We start from the raw sequence: 17,701 nt of genomic DNA, 5'->3' as shown, positions 1-17,701 counted from the left end.
CTTGCCAGGGGCAAGTGAAAGATTATAGTCTGTAGCACTGAGCCATTTTATTTCAAACCAGGCAACCAGCAAGTATTCCCAGTTGCTGGGATTTGGGGAAGATGATACTGAGCTGCAGGCCCCTCCTTTCCTGTTCTACCAGTGGAATAATTCCCTGAACCTGGGGCCCCTTCCCCAGGAAAGGATGACTACGTTGTCATATGACAGCAAGGGATAACCTGACACTGAACCCGCCAAGCCTTTAGCAAAGAGGCATCCATTCCTTGTTGCTAAAGGACATTTCCCATCGGGGCCTGGCTCCCCAGGCACACTTGGGCCACACTGCTGTCTGGTTGTTTTCACACGTACACAGGACACGTGGGGAGACGAGGCTGAAACACCCCAGCAGGGCCGGGACTCACTCGTGGGCACAGCTGCGAGATGGCTTTGTCGCTTCCCGGCGCGTGTCAGGAGGCCCAGGGCCTCCCCCAGGGCGCCTGCGCCAGGACCTCCCCCCACACCTCCCCGCCCCCCCTTTCTGCAGGCTCCCTGGAGTCCACGGAACACACTTACGTGTACAAAGTACAAGGCTCGGGAGTAACACCGCCTCAGACCCCCTCAGGCGCTCGCACTAAACAGAGACTTCCAGGTACGTCACGTCTCCGTGTTTGAGTTCATTAACACTGAAGAAACCGGTTGTATTTCCCCTGGTAAAACAGACCTTTGCATCATGTAACGCTTTACCCGTTTGGTATTAGCTGCATTCCTCTGTTTTCTTGATTCTTTAACCCAAAGTCCTATTTCTCGTCATTTAAGGACAGCTGTCACTGTCCCTTTAGCCGTTTCAAAGCCTTGGGGAAATACCTGGGTAGCACTCCCCGGGGGAGTCAGGGTCTGGACAGCTGTCATGCTTAACCTGGGGCTCGCTCCCCTGAGCTCTTCCTGACTGAGGTTCCCTCAAAGTCCTCGGCGCTGGGGGCGCGTTAGTGTCATATCAGCTCTCATTTCTCACCTCCTCACTTACCTGCTTCAGAGTCAGTGATCCCAGGGGTTTCTGCCGAAGCCGTTGTGATTAAATAAAGCAATCACTTAGAGCACAGACAGCTTCCATTGCAGGGGTGTCGTTTTCCGAGTGTTCAGTGCCGTTCATTGATCTTCCTTCCAGGCCAGAAGCCTTTTAAAAGGTCCCTAAGAGGTTCAGATGCTGTGAGCGAGACCAGCTCAGTCAGTCACATCGAGGACTTAGAGAAGATGGAGCACCTGTCGGGTGGGCAAGATGCCTCGGAAGCCAACAGCCCTGAGCGGCACCCAGAGGCGCCCACCCCTCCAGAAGCCGAGCAGACGGGGGCCCTCCAGGACAGGGCCCAGCGCCTGGAAGATGACCGTCCACAGGTAGAAGAGCCAGAGAGCTTAAGATAAAATTCAGTGTTTGCCTGGAGACTGGACTGAATGTTGTTTCAGGGAAGATGAAGTTATTCTGAAAATGTGAACTGTGCCACATGTTAGTATGAGAGAAATTACTGTTATTTGTGCTTAACTGGGATTTTTGCACAAAAATGTGCCTGAAAGCCAGGCTTCTGGGAGGGCAATTGACTTGTCTAATTTTGTGGGTATGTATTGATAGAACAACCAACAACTACTGTTTCTGTCTACCCAACTGTAGTAATACCTTTTCCCCCCCAGTTACCATAAACACTTTTTATTCACAGAGAAAACTTAGAATTTCAAGTGCCTGCCACTTGAAACACTTGCTCTTATCTTTCTAAACACATGTGTAAGAAGTTACTAGGTTGCACATAATAACTCTTTGGTAAGACAGCTTTCTTTAGAACTCTCTGGGTTCTCTGTTGTCCTGCTGCAGAGGAGACAGACAGCGTTCTTGGCCATCTGTTTTGCTTGGTGTTTAGTTTGATCAGGTTGCAGTATACAACTGGATTGCGTTTGGCTTGAAGGAGAGTGGGTTTCAATGGGATTGTAAATAAGAGTGTCAGAAGCCCTCTCCTGCCACCCCCAATTGCTGCTTCCCCGGAGACGTCAGTAAGGACCGTGTCCGCTCAAGCTGTGGCAGGGTCGTCAAGCAAGTTAGACTGGACAGTGCTTCTGTCTGACTTAGCTCTGCCACAAATCCATTTCTCCCTTTATATACTATTTGTAAACAAATTAAAGGACTCATCTATTAAGAGTAACTGTAAAGACTCTTCTTGACCATATTATATATATATATATATATATATGTATATTTTTAAATACTGATAAAGCTTTTAAATTGGCACACAAGTACAGACTGTACTTATTTCTATGTTTAATATCTGAAAACTCAATAGATGCTACTCTTAAAAGCCTCGTATTAAACATGCTGTATAGCACCTCGTTACGTTGAAATTCTAAATTAAGTACACCTTTGACCTGTTCTCACGGGAGCTTCTGTAGCTTCTGTTCCACTAGCAGCTCACACTTTTGGGCCCAACTCAAACAAGAACCAGAAATGTAATCTTTCTCAGGCTGATCACGCCAGACTACTGCTGAAATGATTGGAAGTAACCCTTGATTACTGCCTGTTTCTACTTTTCCAAAAGTACTGCATCACTTCGTTTATCATAGGTAACGGCCCCTGTGCCTTTTAGTCCAGTGAAGTCGAGCTACAGGAGACCTTAAGATGGTGGGGATTCACATTGGGTTTGTGGACTGTAGTACTGAAAGCCTTAGTTATACCACATTAAGCCTATAATTACACTCTGATCTGATGTGATTTCTGACATTTGGCACTTGTCAAAATGCAATTTTCCTTTTTTTTTTTTTTTTTGGTGCAAATGATTAAAGTCTTCCCTGTTTATTTGGTGCAATGAAGTATAGCAGATAAAATGGGGGAAGGGGAAATTATTACCTTTAACAAGATTAATTTTTAAATGTTTTTATATATATTTGAAATTGTTAAATTGGTTTTGCTGAAACAGAATTTCACCCTTGAGATACTATTTGAATGCTGGTTTCAATAAAGGTTCTTGAAATTGTTACCACTGAGTTCACTTCATAAGTCTTAGCATTAATTGGGCATGGTAACTTCCTTTTGGATAACAATTTCAGAAAAATAAAGGTTTCTAAAAATATAACATCAGTTTTGGATTTGATGCTTCTAAAATAGTTTGAGGTCAAAAAAAAAATCTCTGTGAGATGTATAAATTCTCACCGAACTTTACTGCATTTTAAATATTGTTCTTTTAAACAAAATAGATGACAGTTTTTTCCCTCATTCACTTAATTTAGCAGAATTAGACTTACTTACCCAAGTATCTGAAATAGCTGCTTATAGCACAGTGCGAAAGCTGGCTTCTCCTCTGCCTCTCATTACTAACCAAAAAGTAAACCTAAACAAATGCCTTTGCCAAAATAAGATTTTATTTTAAAGTCATTTGAAAAACACGGAGCAAGGAAAGAGACCTAAGACTGAATGGCTGTAGATTCCAAATTCATATTCTTTCCTACCTCCACCAGTGGTCTTTTGTCATGCCAAAAAGTTGCTTTCTTTGGTAATTCCTATTTATTTTTAGCTTCCTGGAGAAGAGATCTTTTCCCATAAGCCATCTTCATTTTTTTTGTAGAGTAGAGCCTTATTTCCAGGAAACAGCATGTTAGCTGGAGAAGGGTATTTCTTTAAAAACATCAAGGTAGATCTGATATGTTTAACAAAGTGGGGGGGCTCAGCCAGAGGTGACGTGGAAAGGTTCTGGAAAAACAAACAAGATTTGGGGCGTGAGAGAAGAACCCTGCTCTGTTCCCTACTTTGATAAAGATGTCAGAGTCTCTCTGTGCTCCTTAAACATTAATCAGGCTGTTCTCAGATCACTATATATGTAATTTGTAAAATTACATAAGAAACGAGGTGTCCTGGGTTAATGAGAACAAAGCAGTTGGTTGCCTACTGCTCCCCTGCATAGATGTCCATCCAGGACTCCACTTACCCCCGACTGATACAGCAGCTAAACAGGGTCTGCCAATGGCATCCTCCAAACACTGAAGGAAAAGCTGCTGTTATCTAGTCTAATCCCTTTTTTTTTTCCTTACAGATGAGGAAACCAAGGTCCACAGATTTAAGATTTACCCAACCTGTAAATTCTCACCTCTAGTATTTGCTTATCATCTTGCTGCAACCAGAAATCCACATGGGGAAATGGCATCCAGGAATATGGTCCTATACGAAGTTGTTCTGTCTTTGCATCGTAAATACTAATCATCTAAAAAAGAACATTTCAAGGATAGAATTTAAGGAATGTTATCAGCTTAAACCCTACCTTTAATGGAAGCTCCAGTGTAGTCTTGAAATTAAGGCATTTGTCTGGATGATAAGCTTCTTTCAATTTTTGTCTCATAGTAACAGAAGCTGCTACTTACTGAATACTTTCCACCTCTCTGGTACTGCACTTTGTGGGAAACAGACATTACTTTGTTTAGTTCTGACAACAGTCCTGCAGGAAGATGGCATTTTTCCCATTTTGGCTGGAAACCCAAGGCTCAGAGAGATGGGCCCATTGCCCATGGTCACACGTCCATAAGCGTTAGGGCCAGGCCCAGACCCAGGTGTGTCTGACTGAAGTCCGCACTCCTCAATGCTACATGAAACACTGCCTCATTATTTCACACCCCGAGTAACCTTGAAACTTAAAAGTACACATGCCGTTGCTCCATCAAAAGAAGGGAAAAACCAATTTGTAAAAATGTTAATTTGCCAAATGATCAATTCCCTGAATTCTCAAATGTGCCAATGGTAGTTTTCAGCTTCACCAGCAATGTTCAATTTCGGTTACTGAGACTGAAATATGTCCTGAATCTTAGCTAAATCAAGGCTGTTACGCTACTTGAGAGGCTGCAAAAGGATCCCTAACAATGTCAAAGGGTTGGCAGAACAGACCACTGAATCCAGACATTTCCAATGAAAGTGGCAGCATTTCATAAGTGAGATTTCTTTTGGGTGCTCTGAATGCGATTTCTATTTTTTTCACACTTTAAGCGTTTTAAAAGGATTCTTTCTCCCATTCCTCAAACAACGTGTAAGTCTTAGGTTTTTATTTTTCTAACTTTTAAAATGAAGGTGTTACTTAATTAAAAAGCCTCCTAAGGCAATGAGACTTTTAAAGTGATTCGATTATTCTTGGGGTTAATCAATTCATCCCAGCAAACTGGTGTTCAGTTACTTGGTCCAGAGGAGAGTGTGATCCTGAGGTGCAGAGGGGAGAAGGCTTTTCTTCCCCCTTAGCTTGCCTTTCTTTACAGCAGCTTCACTGGTAAAGTTCTTACAAAGTAAAAGGGGCTCGTTCTCTTTGGATCTGGGTGCTGGGTGTTCACATACCTCCCCAACATCTTCACGGCAGGGAACTGGGGTCTTGAGCTTATAACTGAAAACGTTCATTATTATTCTACATGGTGTGTTCGTGGTGGTTCCTGATCATGTACAACTTTAAAGAACTGACATAAACTTTTCATTTCTAAGGTCTATAAAACTTAAGACTTTGGAGTTTGATGCCCCCCTTTTTTCCTTAACCCTGTAACATAAAGATGATATCAAACTCACTGGTCCTCCTGTTAAAGCTCGTGCGGCACGTAGCTCCTCCTCCGGACCTCGGTCTTGGAAGGAGGCTCTGTAGATCTCTGAGGTTTTGATGTTGACAGCTGTTGAGGGACAACAGGGTGACTTCCTACTGACAAAAGCCACAAGGGTTGGCACAGTCTCACACTTCCACCACCACATGTAATAGAATATGGATGAGTCTCCCTCAGAGAGAAAAGAGTGGAAACTGAACAAAGTTACTCTTAAGTGTCTGTAGCGTCTCCCTTCCTGGAAAGGGATAATGCAACCCTTTAGCCAAGCATCTCGCTGAGAAGAGCTGAGGCCTGAGCTGGACTAGGTAAGACCTGGTTCCGAACCAAGGGTCCCCCCCACAGGAGGTGCGCCATCTCTTCAGGCAGCGCGTGGCAAAGCCTCCCTGGTCAGCCCTGTGACCAAACACGGCTGCGAACATGGCCTGGGACTGGGGCCAAATCTGGTGTTTGTGTGTTGGTTTTTACTAACCATTTCAGACATACAAAGTATAGGGAATAAAAGGGAATAAAGCAGTGAGCACCCAGCCGAATAAATCAAATGTCACAGGTATGGCAGGAGCCCTCTGTAGGGACAGCCGGGCTCACCCTATTCCAGCCTTGGGAGTCCTAGGGGCTGTTACAGGAGGGAGGGAAGTTCTGGGTTTTCTTCAGCCTGGTGGTTGCACACTTTCCTTTGGATCTTTGTTCTCAATCAATACCTTAATTAGTTCCCTAAGTATAAGAAGATTCAAATTCAAATGCCCTGCTCCAGCCCCCAGAGCACTGGCTGGAAAAAAGCAGAGAGGCCTCTTGGGGGAGCAGAGACCACTGACATTCAGCTTTCCCCTAACGGGGGTGATGCCTACACTTTATATTTGCTACCCTTTTTCTTTTCACAGCCTTAGGATTTGGATGTTTTCTCTATTTTGTAGATAAAGGTTAGAGAAGGTAAGCTTCTTGCCCAGCAAATACACCGAGAAGTCAGGATCTGAACCTAAGGCTGTGACACACCAATAGCAACGGGCTTACTAGCTGGTGGAATTGGCCTTTAACCAGAGCTTGTCTTGTCAGTGTGAGACCAATAAACCCTCCGATCAACACGCTACTTACCAATGCCATAAATTACTGGCAAGTGGTTTTCATTTTCTTCCCGGTCATTTAATTCTAACACGTAAAAAAAAAGAAATTTTAAGATCAATTTTTAAGAAATACCAAACAATCGCTTTTATTTTCCATAAATAAAGGCCAAGAAGGAGCCCCCACTGCAAAAGGGGGGAAATGAGAACATGAAAGGGACTGTGTCCCTGTTTCCCCGCTGAGCCCCAGAGCAGTAAGGTCATAGCGAACAAACGCCTCTCCAGAGTCCGGGCCTCCCAGCCGCCTACACGCGTGGCGGCAGCTCCTCTCCGGGATCTGGCCCCTCCTCCTTCCCAGGAGTACAGAGCAGACCGCTGAGAATCCCAAGGAAGGACAGAGGAGTTGCACTCAAGGGGCGTCAGGATCTCAACTGAGGTTGAGCAGGATTTGGAGTGGGGAGGGCGGGGAAGGCCATCCCAGAAGATATGGGAAAAGCCAGAAGGCATCACAGCATTGACAAACAGTGCCGTCTGCGACTGAGGCACGGATGCTGGGTCCTGCTTTAAGAGCGAGGGCAAAACATCCCCGAAATCTACAGCTTTGCTTTGGGAAAGATGGCAGAACTTACCTGTCACACATAATGTCACCAAGTGAATGTCATCTTCCTGTCTGTCAAATTCACCTACAATGAGAATTTAAAAACTGATGTCAAAAAAGTTCCTTTAGGGACTTCCCTGGTGGTCCAGTGGGTAAGACTCCTCGCTCCCAATGCAGGGGTCCTGGGTTCGATCCCTAGTCTGGGAACGAGATCCCACGTGCATGCTGCAACTAAGTCCTCAGGCTGCAACTAAAAAAAGATACCACATGCTGCTGCAACTAAAAAGATCCCGCATGCCACAAGGAAGATCCTGAGTGCTGCAACTAAGCCGGCACAGCCTAAAGAAATAAATATTAAAACAAAAGCAACAAAAAAACCCCAAAATCCATCTGCCAATATATAAGCCAGTTCTGAGCTGTGTGCAGTATTCAAAAGATTTCAGGCATTTGACACACAATTAAAAAAAAAAAAAAGTTCCTTTAATTAGCAGAGCATATGCTGAACAAGTCAAGAAGGGGACAGAGAGTCGGATCCACTAGCCTTCCAGTCACAACCTGGCCTCTATCAGAGGTCAGATCCACGTGAGCTGATGCCCAGAACCCTGCCTGCCAAGGGACAGATGTGCTCCTAGCCTCAAGCTCGAAGGAAACTTCGACAAAGGCTTTCCATTCTTCTCTCCATTCTGAGAGGTTGGGCGGACAAACTCATTCATAAGATTTTTACCCTTTTCCTAAATAACTATTTTTTTCCTGATTATCAGTCATAAAAAATTTGATCATTATGAAAAATTTGGAAAATACAGGAGAGTGTAAAGAATATGTGGGTTTTTAAAGATACAAGTGTATGGGCTTTTAATGCCCATAATCCTAGCAGTTAACATTCAGTATATTTCCTGCCATATTTGTCCGTGCACAGCTAAGCTCAGATGTAGACAATTTTATATCCTGATTGTTTTGTACATATGTATTTTCCCATGTAATTCAAACCTCTTCATAAGTATTATTTTTTAATGGCTATATAACTATTCCTCTACTAATGGACATTAGATTATTTCCGATTGTAAATAACATTCTACTGCCCATCTTTGGGCATAAATCTCTGTGTACATTTCGGATTATTTTCTTATACTACATTCCCAGAAGGGGAATTACTGGGGCCATGATGGACCATGATGCCAAATGGCTTTCCTGACAGGTTACACCAAAGTATGTTCCAGTGCTGCAGGAATACACCCACCTCGCTGCCTCATGGTTAATCAAAGAACATCTTTTTTTTTTTTTTGTAATATTTGCTAATTTAACAGGGAAAATTGGCTTTTATCAGGGTTTTAATTCTCTTCAGATTAAAATGGACATTTCTGCCCAGAAGGTGGTTCCTGTTTTCACACAATTCACAGCACTTGCTATTTCGGGATGCATCACCTGCTATTTTGAAAGAAAATCTTGTCCCCATCCCATTAGCTCTGAGCATTTAGCTCCTTGCTATCCAGTCTTTATGGAAGATTCCAAGCTGAGCAGTTTGTGTGGCTCCAAGCAGGTGCACCCCTCATAGGTCCTGTACTAATTGGGATTTTTATCTAAGCAAAAATAGATACATATTTTTATCAAATGTGAGGAAAAAAGTGGACTTACTAAGAAGCTGATGCGTCAGTTTTTGTGACAACTGCCTGTCATCACTGAAGCCGCCCACGAGGTGCACTTCCAGCCTGGCGAAGAGACAGGAGGTGGTCAGAGGCCGAACAGCACGGGACAGCGTGTGCTGGGTCTGCTGTGAACTTTAGCTCTCGGCTCCTGGGCCCCGTTTACGCCTCAGCACACGCACAAGAACCGGTGCGGCACACTGCGACCCTGCCCGGGTGCCTGGGGGCCGAGCGGAGCCGTGTCTTAACACAAACGTGAGGCCACCTTGAGGCACAGGGTGAAAAAGGCTACCCTGGAAGAAGACAACCATGTCACACTATCAACCCGCCCCCAGCGGGATGCTTCCAAAACCTCTTAAAAGTCTCAGCCTAAGAGGATCTGGGGTGCAGAACTGGGAAGGGCGGGACTGACACCATCCCTGCACAGACGCCGTCTTCTCTACCGCCCAGCATCGTGGAGAGACGGGTTCGCATCTCCGTTTCACGGAGAAGGAAACTGCGTCTGTGTCTAAAGCACATGCTTATCTACAACACCAGCTTTTCCCAAAGTGTGTTCCCCTGAACACTGGCCTCATGAAACAGAAAAAAGTGTTCTTGGGGTTAAATAAGTTTGGGAAGCCTTGCCTACTCCCCAAGGGAGTCACCATGCACAGCAAAGCTCCACGTAGGAAGCCCTACAGCTGGAAAGACCACACTAACTTTGTTAACCCTGAGTGCCCCATGCACACTTCTCTGCTAACCCCTGGTCCTCAGCCTGTGACAACCTGGCAACCAGAGCTTAGGAAAGTGTGGCCGTATTTCACATCCCTTCTACTGACAGACAAAATCCTGCTGAGGAATGAACCAGAATCTTCTGCATCAGCAGCACAGGGCAAAGCATCAAGTCGCCTCATGACATCTTCTATCTCACAACTGTGTGCTGAAAATCACGGAGTTGGGCCCATGGCCCAGCCCGGCTACGTAACCTGGAGGGCCCAGCAGTCTGGCGACTGCACAAGCCACAGAGCTGTGAGGCTAGCCCAGCCTGTCGCAGACCTGGCAGGAGAAGAGTTCAATTTAAAAACTGCTCTGTGTTACACTAGTGAAACTCGGACAGAGACGCTGGTCTTTTAAACCCCTGGGATTCTAAGAACTTGCATATGACTAGACTAGTTCATTCAAATGAACTGCTGCCTTAGACTTCAAATAAGATGAGATGCCTGCCAGGCCTGCCAACGAGAGAGAAAGGGGAGAGGACAGGCGTGAGCACCAGCCAGAAGTCAGGCCGCGGCCGTGGGCCTCCCGTTTAACCCTGTGGCTCTGGGAAGCTGAATCTCGGGGCCGCACACGTGAAACAGGTGGTCACGCTTTCTGTCACCGGTGAGAGGGTTGGGCGCTGTGGTGGACACCCAGGGCAGGCGTCAGCTCTTGCACAGAATCCACGACGCTGAGAACTGCACCCCCTTCCTCCCGGCCATCTCCGGCTCCTCCCCAGCCTTGTGTTCCTCAGAGCCCTGTCCATCGTTAAAATCCTGTTGTGCTGACATCTCCTTGCTGTGGAATATGAGCCCCGCGGGGGCAGGGTTTGTCTACTCCATTCACTGCTATGTCCCTATAACAAGTTCTAGTTCACAGGAAACGTTCAACAAACAACTGCTGAAGGAATGAAGAGATTCCACCGCTGGGGTGTAACAAGGCAATATCCACAAAACGGACATCTAAGAGGACATTACTGAGAACAGAACTACAGATTCAAAGTCAAACCTCCCCTCGTACCCGCCACCCATTCACTCCCTCAGCAACTACTGATGAGGGGCCAACGCTGGGCCACGGTCTGCTCCAGGGGGACCAGGCGGCCACGGTGCTGGTGACAGGCCACGTTGCTGGAACAGCTGCCACAGCTGTTTCCTCTACGCGATGGTGTCAAGTTCCCAATATCACAAAACAGAGTAGCGTGGAGCTCACCTTCCACATTGAGTGTGGTCGGAAAAGGATTTTATGGAGTTCATGATCAAGGGGACCTCAGCTTTGGTGTCAGTTCCGTCACAATGTGTCAAGCAGGTAGCCCCATTACCTGAAGAACAAGGGTGAAACGACTCATGTTATTCCCGATGAGAACTCGGGGAGCAGGCCAGGTCTACGCCTGTCCATTCGGACCGCCTCATCTTTGAACAGCCTGTAAAAGGAAAAATAGAGACGTCTGGGCTGCCCAGCCAACCCATCTGACCAGGGCCACAGGGAGGGGCCATGCAGATGGAGAAGAGGTAAGCGGAGCCAGGAAACGCAAATCGAGAAATTCATGGTCCCACGTGTCGGGTCCGTTTAAGTTAACGGTTTCCTTCATCTCTCTCATCATACCTGTGTGCCTCAGGACCACAATGTGACAAGTGGTGGCATCATCAGAACCCAGAATGGAGATGGAGCCTGTTTAAAAAAGAAATAAAATAAAATATCCAATAGCCTTTGGGGATAACGCCCAATTCACTGCTTCCTAACCTACCATCCTTTGGGGAGGTCACTGCAAGCTCTCTTTGCTGAACATACAGAAGGCCCTGGGGTCCCACTTGTTGAACAGACTGACCTCTGAGAAGTCTGGCTCTTTCCTGTTTAATTAAAAAAAAAAAAATACAATAGTGATGGAAATTAGTGAGGATTGAGTGACTAGAGAGGTGGAGAGAGCCAAAGTGTGCCCTACGTGGGAAACACACACTCGTGAGGTCTGAGGTGTGTGTATTATCTGACAGAAAAGCTAAAATAAAAAGGCAGCAGCAGTAACTACCATGTGGAACAATGTGAAGGAAACAAGGAAGTTCTGTTCTTTTTTCACCCTACAGAACAAGACTCTAGTACCTGTGAAATAAGATGCAAAACTCTTTTCCCCACTCTTCACAATTGTAAAGAGAATCAGATCCTATGGACTAGGGGATTGGGTGGCTCAGAAATCAGACCTTCTTCACTTCCTTTAAAGAGGAGGAGGGATCCAGACCTTACCTATCTCCTAATCTAGTAATCCCCACCTCTGGAAATCTGTACTGTGGAAATAACCCAAAAGGCACTCAACCCCTGTGTTATCGAGAATGGCACAAAGCTGGGGACAGCCACAGAAAAGGCAAGTAAATTATGCAGAACCAACTCACAACTGCTAACTGCACAGTCATGAAAAATGAAGACTATGGGAAAAGAGTTTGGAAATGTAAACTGAAGAGCAAGATTCGAGTAAAAAAAAAAAAAATTTAAGCTGCAAATATGCTGTTAATACAACAATGCTAAAAATGTTGCCACATATAGGGAAAAATACTGGAAGGAAATTCACCAATATAACCATGATTGTGTTAGAACAGGGCAAACACAAGTCATTTAACTGTCACTCTATTCTCCAAATGTCCTATGATGTAATTATGTTATTAAAGTAGAAAACCAAAAAGGAGCCCTCATAAATAAGCAAATTTATGAAAAGATAGGTTAATATTAGGTGTGAAAATTCTGACTAATTGAATATTTGTATAAATTCTTATTAGTAAGCCTGGGGGGAAAAAACTCAGGTGGTTAATTCCTGCATGAGAACTAAATTAAACTTTTTTTTTTCAAAAACGTCAAATTGAGGCATCACTAAAATGTTTCATAATTTTCTTCTTACTTGCAACAAATAAACTCCTCAATAAGCAATTTCCTAACCATGTGTGCAAATACAGAGCTTGTGTACTGTCTAGACCAGGGAACATTTTTATGGTCTTATACTGGCTTCTGGCCATTCCTCACGGTTGGTGCTAATTTAGGTTAGTACTTGCTTACTTAACAAAATACAAGAGATGTAAAAAAACATGATGATATGCTTGATGAGTTCTAGAGGGTTCTCTTTTAATAAGCTTTCATTAATTGGAAGCAAGGCAGCAGTTATAGTGAGACCGGCCCCTCCATTTAAGAAAGGAACTAAGTTGGGATTAGCAGATGCAAACTATTTTATATAGGATGGATAAACAACAAGGTCCTACAGTACAGCACAAGGAACTATATTCAATATCCTGTAATAAACCATAACGTAAAAGAATATGAAAGAGTATATATATATATATATAACTGAATCACTTTGCTGTACAGCAGAAATTAACTCAACAATGTAAATCAACTATACTTCAATAAAAAAAATGTTTTAAAGAAGAAAGGAACTAAGGACTGAGTGAAGTGCAGTGTGTGATCGGACGGCCGAGTCAGGGAGAAAGAGATGCAGCCAATTGTGCAAAAACTCGCAACACCTCATAGCAGTAAGCACTTTTCATTTTCACACCATTTCTCACCTTAATTCAAGATAAGATAAAGGAGAATGTAGAATTTCCTTTTTATTATTCCTTTAATACTTACCTCTTTTTGTTCTTTTTGGGGAGGGGAGGGAGAAGTCAAGGCAAATTTTTACCACTCATTTTCACAAATTGGTCACCACCCAAAAGCAAAGCTATTTCTGAGAAATGAATTATCACTTGCATGCCCAAGACCAAAAATCACAACGTCTCTCATCGACACAGCTCCTACTATTATTTCCCAGAGAAACAGAAGCACAAATTATCAGGAGAGAGAATGGCCAGAAAGTGAAAACAGCAACATTGCTTTGGTCTTTCACTTTAAAAAATGAAAAAAAGTTAGCCAAAGTTCTCTTCTGTGGAAAAACACACAGTCCTACTTTATAAACTCGCATCCTTTCTGAAATAAAAGCAGTCGTTTTCTGAACTTTTTCTATCCGCTGGACGCTCAGATTCACAAAAACATATCTTTTCCCGCAGTCTCTCCCTGCTACGGCTCATCCTCGTTTCCCAGTCCCTATCGGAAGGCACCGTTCTCTTAACCCAGGGGTCAGTACACGTGTTTCAGAGAAGGGCCAGTCAGTAAGTATCCCGGGCGTTGCAGACCGTGCGGTCTCAGCTCCTCAGCGTGAAAGCAGCATAGATGACACGACAAGTGGCCGTGGCTGTGTCCCCAGAAAGCTACTTATGAGTGACACTGAAATTTGAAGAAAACGGGAGAGCAAGTATGAGAGCGCCACCAGGCGCAGCCCTCAGAACTGAGCCTTCTTCCCACCCCTCGGGCGCTACCTTATCTCAGTCCTTTCTTCCCTTACACCTAAATTCCTGCAATATAGTGCCCGGGGGAAGACACAGAGCATGGTGGTGCTGGGGGGGCCTCTCCCTGAGCCAGTGACCTGGGCATTAGGCTGAGCTTCGGTGCTTCGTCCCCTCCTCTGGGAAATGGGGCTGATGACGGCCACTCCTTCGGCTGTGGGAGGATTAACTGACAGCAGGTCTGCAGGGGGTGGCTGTCACCATTCCCCACCTCTGGTCCCCCACCCCGCTTTTCTGCTCAAAAAAACCCTTCTGAGGAATAATTACAGGGGTTTATAAAGATTTAGCTCCGTGAGGGGCTTCCCTGGTGGCGCAGTGGTTGAGAGTCTGCCTGCCAATGCAGGGGACACGGGTTCGAGCCCTGGTCTGGGAAGATCCCACATGCCACGGAGCAGCTGGGCCCGTGAGCCGCAATTGCTGAGCCTGCGCGTCTGGAGCCTGTGCTCCGCAACGAGAGGCCACGATAGTGAGAGGCCCGCGCACCGCGATGAAGAGTGGCCCCCGCTTGCCACAACTAGAGAAAGCCCTCGCACAGAAATGAAGACCTAACACAGCCATAAATAAATAAATTAATAATAATAAAAAAAAAGATTTAGCTCCGTGAATGTTCCTAATGGGAAAAGAGCATAAATATTGCGCATGCTTAAAGGCAGGAACTAAGTTACGTGGAATTCCATGGGACTGTTTCTCAAGAGGCCGCAGGACCAGTTCCTGAGCGTCCAGTGACTGGTTAAGAACAAAGGCTCTAGACAGCACCGCCCAAAGGCGCTTTCTGCAGCGATGGCAAGGATCTGTACCTGCCCTGTCTCATACAGCAGCCACTGGCCACACGTGGCTGTCGAGCACTTGAAACGTGGCTAGTCTGACTGAGGAGCTGATTTTTAAATTTTAATTAACTTAAATGTAAATCGCCACATGCGGCCAGTGGCTAACGTATTGAGCACTGCTGCTCTAGAGGCAAAGGCAGACCGCCTGGGTTGCGATCCAGGCTTCACCACTCACAGGATGTGGGATCTTGGGCAACTGACTCCACCCTCTGTGCCTCAGAGTCCCCATCTGTAAAATGGGAACAGCAGCAGTACCTGCTTCCTAGGGCTGGGATGCTCAGCAAGTTCCACGGCGTTGCTATCATTGTTGCTGTTGTTACTACTATCCTATGCTAAGCATAGCTACGGACAGGCTTGTAAGTGCTGCTACTGCATACTCACAACCTACTGTCACATGAAAAAGACACATTATAGAACAGAATATACAGTATGCTATCATGTAAAAAAGTATAGCAAAATGTGAAGCATGGTTCTTTTTTCTTCTTTTTGAGATTTATAATTTCTATTTTCTTACCAAGGGGACACTACTTGTTATTAAAAAAAATAATTAAACCTTTCATTTCTCCACACTGCACGTCAGCTGAAAGATCCATCTAAACCCCTGCCACCTAGATACGACCTACCTCTCCCGGCTTATCTTCCACTCTGCCCCTCCTGCCCTCTCTGCCAGGGAAACGGGCCAGTCCACCCGCCTTCGGGGCCCTTCCCCTCCCGCCCAGGGGCTACGGGGCACAGTCCAGCTTGCTCAGCTAGAATGCCCTCCCCCTCTTCCCTTAGGCTGCTGAGATGGAAGTGCCCCCACCCCCGCCTCCCCGTTCCTGTAAGGCAAACTGGTCCCCACCACACAGCACTTCTAGGCCACGTCTCCCCAAAGAGGCCAAACCTCCCTTCTAGGGGGCCAGCCGCCCTGGTATCTCATCTCATTCCCCCTGTCTCCACACTTAGGGGGCTGCCTTGGACACTGATCTAACTTTTTATCATAGAAAATTTCAAGCAGACATAAAAATAGGGTGCCACCTATATTCTTTAGGCAGCTGCACTTTTTCTCCCTTGGTGAGTCGTACTCCCAACTGCACCAGTTCATGGTGTGGCAGTGACACAGTACAAGGAAAGTGCTTAACACTTAACCTAGTGTCTGCTAGGTGCCCAGTATGTGTTGGTTAATATCACTATTGTTTTCTTGAAATGCAAGTTGAGAATCACACAGAGTTGTCCTCTTTTCCCCGTCAGTAACACCCCCCCGCCTCATCTTTTGGGTCATTTTCAGGGGTCATTCTGCTCAGACATTTGTGTAACAAATATTTACAAAGCACAGATTCACTGACAGGGCCTGCCCTAGGCTCTGAGGATACGAAGACACACTGTCTGCCTTCAGGAAGCTTACATTCTGGGGGAGAGACCAAAGGAAAGTAAACAAAACAAGCATGCAGACAAAATCACCCTGCAACTGTTACAGAAGAAAACCCAAAAATACCTTCCCTAAGCCTACAGACTCAATCAGGTTCCCCGGCTTCACTTTGCAGGGTGAAAAGGGGCATTTTTTCCCCCTTTATGGCACTTAATTAACAGTCATGGTATTTGAGCCACCCTGTGATTAAAAACCATCCCCACCCTGTAAATGTCCTGATTGTGGGGAAAGAGGCAAACACCATAGGCAACGTACATTAGAGGCTCAACATGAATCTCTTAAATCAATGAAATGGTTGATTTCCCCTTAGCTGGATCTGGGGCAAGTGGGAGGTTGGGTTCGGATTTTTTTTTTACAGTAAGAACCCTTTTCCAAACAGTCTCTGCATAAGCCTGGACTAAGGGTTCAGAGGTCCATCTAAGGACAAAAGCAGGAAACAAACCAAAAAACCCTTCCATAGGGTGTGGTTCCTCAACACGGCCCAGCTGGGGGAAAATAGGGCCCTTTCTTCCGACTGAAACTAACCGGGAGCCCCAGGCCCCGGGTCTAGAAGACTAGGCGACCCGCCAGGATGCCCCTGCCCACCCCAGAAAACCTCCTGCTTCCTGAGGACCCAAGGACGATGCCGCGCTCACCACGGGTGGGGATCCCCGGCGAGGGAGCGAGCAAGGGCGCTGCCCAGATTTGCCTAAACGGGCCAAGTCCGGATTGGAGGTTGGGACCGCCCTGTCTGGAAAAAGGGGGTCCCGGGGTGTCCTCAAGCCGCGGTGCTGGGCGACCCTGGACAAGTCACCTAACCTCTCTGGGCCCCCGTTCCGTCCCTTCGAAAAAGAGGGGCTTCAGCAGATGCCCTCTAAGGTCCAAAGAAGGTAAAAGCTCCACAGATGCCTCAAGCGAGGGCAGAAACTCTGCTGCCGGCGGCCTGGGCTCCGGATGTGCCGATAGCACCTCCGCTGCGCTAAGTTTCGAGCCTGATTCGGGGAGAGCGGGTGGTGGCGGCGGGGTGAGGAGGGCTCTGGACCGCCTGCGGATTCCCTCGGGCCCGCCTCGAAGCCCCCCGCCCGGGCCCTGCTCACCTCCAGAAGCGGGTGGGCTCGGACGAGGTCCCCAGCGGACTGCGGCAGCCTCACTCGCCGCCCCTCCACGAGTAGCGGCATCGCGGAGGCGGCCGCCCCGGCAGGCCCAGGGAGGCGGCGGCCTCCTCAGCCGCGGGCCGCCCGCCGCCCCTGCCCCCGCCCTCACCCTCGCCTTCGCCCTCGCCCTCTCCCTCTCTCTCGGGCCGCCCCGCCGCCGCGCCCAGCCGCGGGTGCCACCGGGAAGTGGAGTCCGACGGAAGCGGTGCAGCCCCAAGAGGCTGAGGAAATCTACGGGGGCGGAAGGGGGCGCATGGCTCCATGGGAAACGTAGTCCAAACAGGAGGGAGCGGCCCGCCTCCGCTATGGGCGCTGGGAAATGTAGTTCTGAAAGCGTGAGGGAGGAAGAGCTGCGCTCATCGCGAGGGCCCTTGCC

At 46.8% G+C, this 17,701-nt stretch overlaps 2 protein-coding genes across 6 annotated transcripts in view; one reads left to right on the top strand and one right to left on the bottom strand.

Annotated features, from left to right (window-relative positions):
• The window catches only part of PDXDC1 (pyridoxal dependent decarboxylase domain containing 1), a 36,622-nt gene extending 33,533 nt beyond the window's left edge, over positions 1-3,089 (top strand). Inside the window, 2 exon segments of the mRNA XM_036827646.1 lie at positions 524-628; positions 1,145-3,089. Coding sequence (XP_036683541.1) covers positions 524-628; positions 1,145-1,398 — 359 coding nt within the window. The 3' untranslated portion in view covers positions 1,399-3,089.
• Positions 3,090-3,353: 264 nt separating this feature from the next.
• Positions 3,354-17,445, bottom strand: NTAN1 (N-terminal asparagine amidase). 5 transcript variants are annotated; one of them, XM_036827647.1, is made up of 10 exons: positions 17,269-17,444; positions 11,347-11,449; positions 11,205-11,270; positions 10,812-10,920; positions 8,860-8,933; positions 7,259-7,312; positions 6,664-6,717; positions 5,546-5,643; positions 4,098-4,211; positions 3,354-3,703 (listed from the first exon to the last, which is right to left on the bottom strand). In XM_036827647.1, the coding sequence occupies exons 1-10, from the start codon at positions 17,347-17,349 to the stop codon at positions 3,524-3,526; spliced, it is 933 nt and encodes a 310-aa protein (XP_036683542.1). In that variant the 5' UTR covers positions 17,350-17,444; the 3' UTR covers positions 3,354-3,523. The 5 variants fall into 5 exon arrangements, with proteins under 5 accessions (XP_036683542.1, XP_036683543.1, XP_036683544.1 ...); XM_036827648.1 differs by lacking the exon at positions 6,664-6,717 and having other exon boundaries at positions 17,269-17,445; XM_036827649.1 differs by lacking the exon at positions 11,205-11,270.
• Between the last annotated feature and the right edge of the window lie 256 nt (positions 17,446-17,701).

Source organism: Balaenoptera musculus, chromosome 15 (assembly GCF_009873245.2).
Source record: "Balaenoptera musculus isolate JJ_BM4_2016_0621 chromosome 15, mBalMus1.pri.v3, whole genome shotgun sequence".
NCBI classification, from domain to species: domain Eukaryota; kingdom Metazoa; phylum Chordata; class Mammalia; order Artiodactyla; family Balaenopteridae; genus Balaenoptera; species Balaenoptera musculus.
The sequence above is the reverse complement of the archived record's forward strand: the minus strand, read 5'-3'. Positions and strand labels throughout refer to the sequence as shown.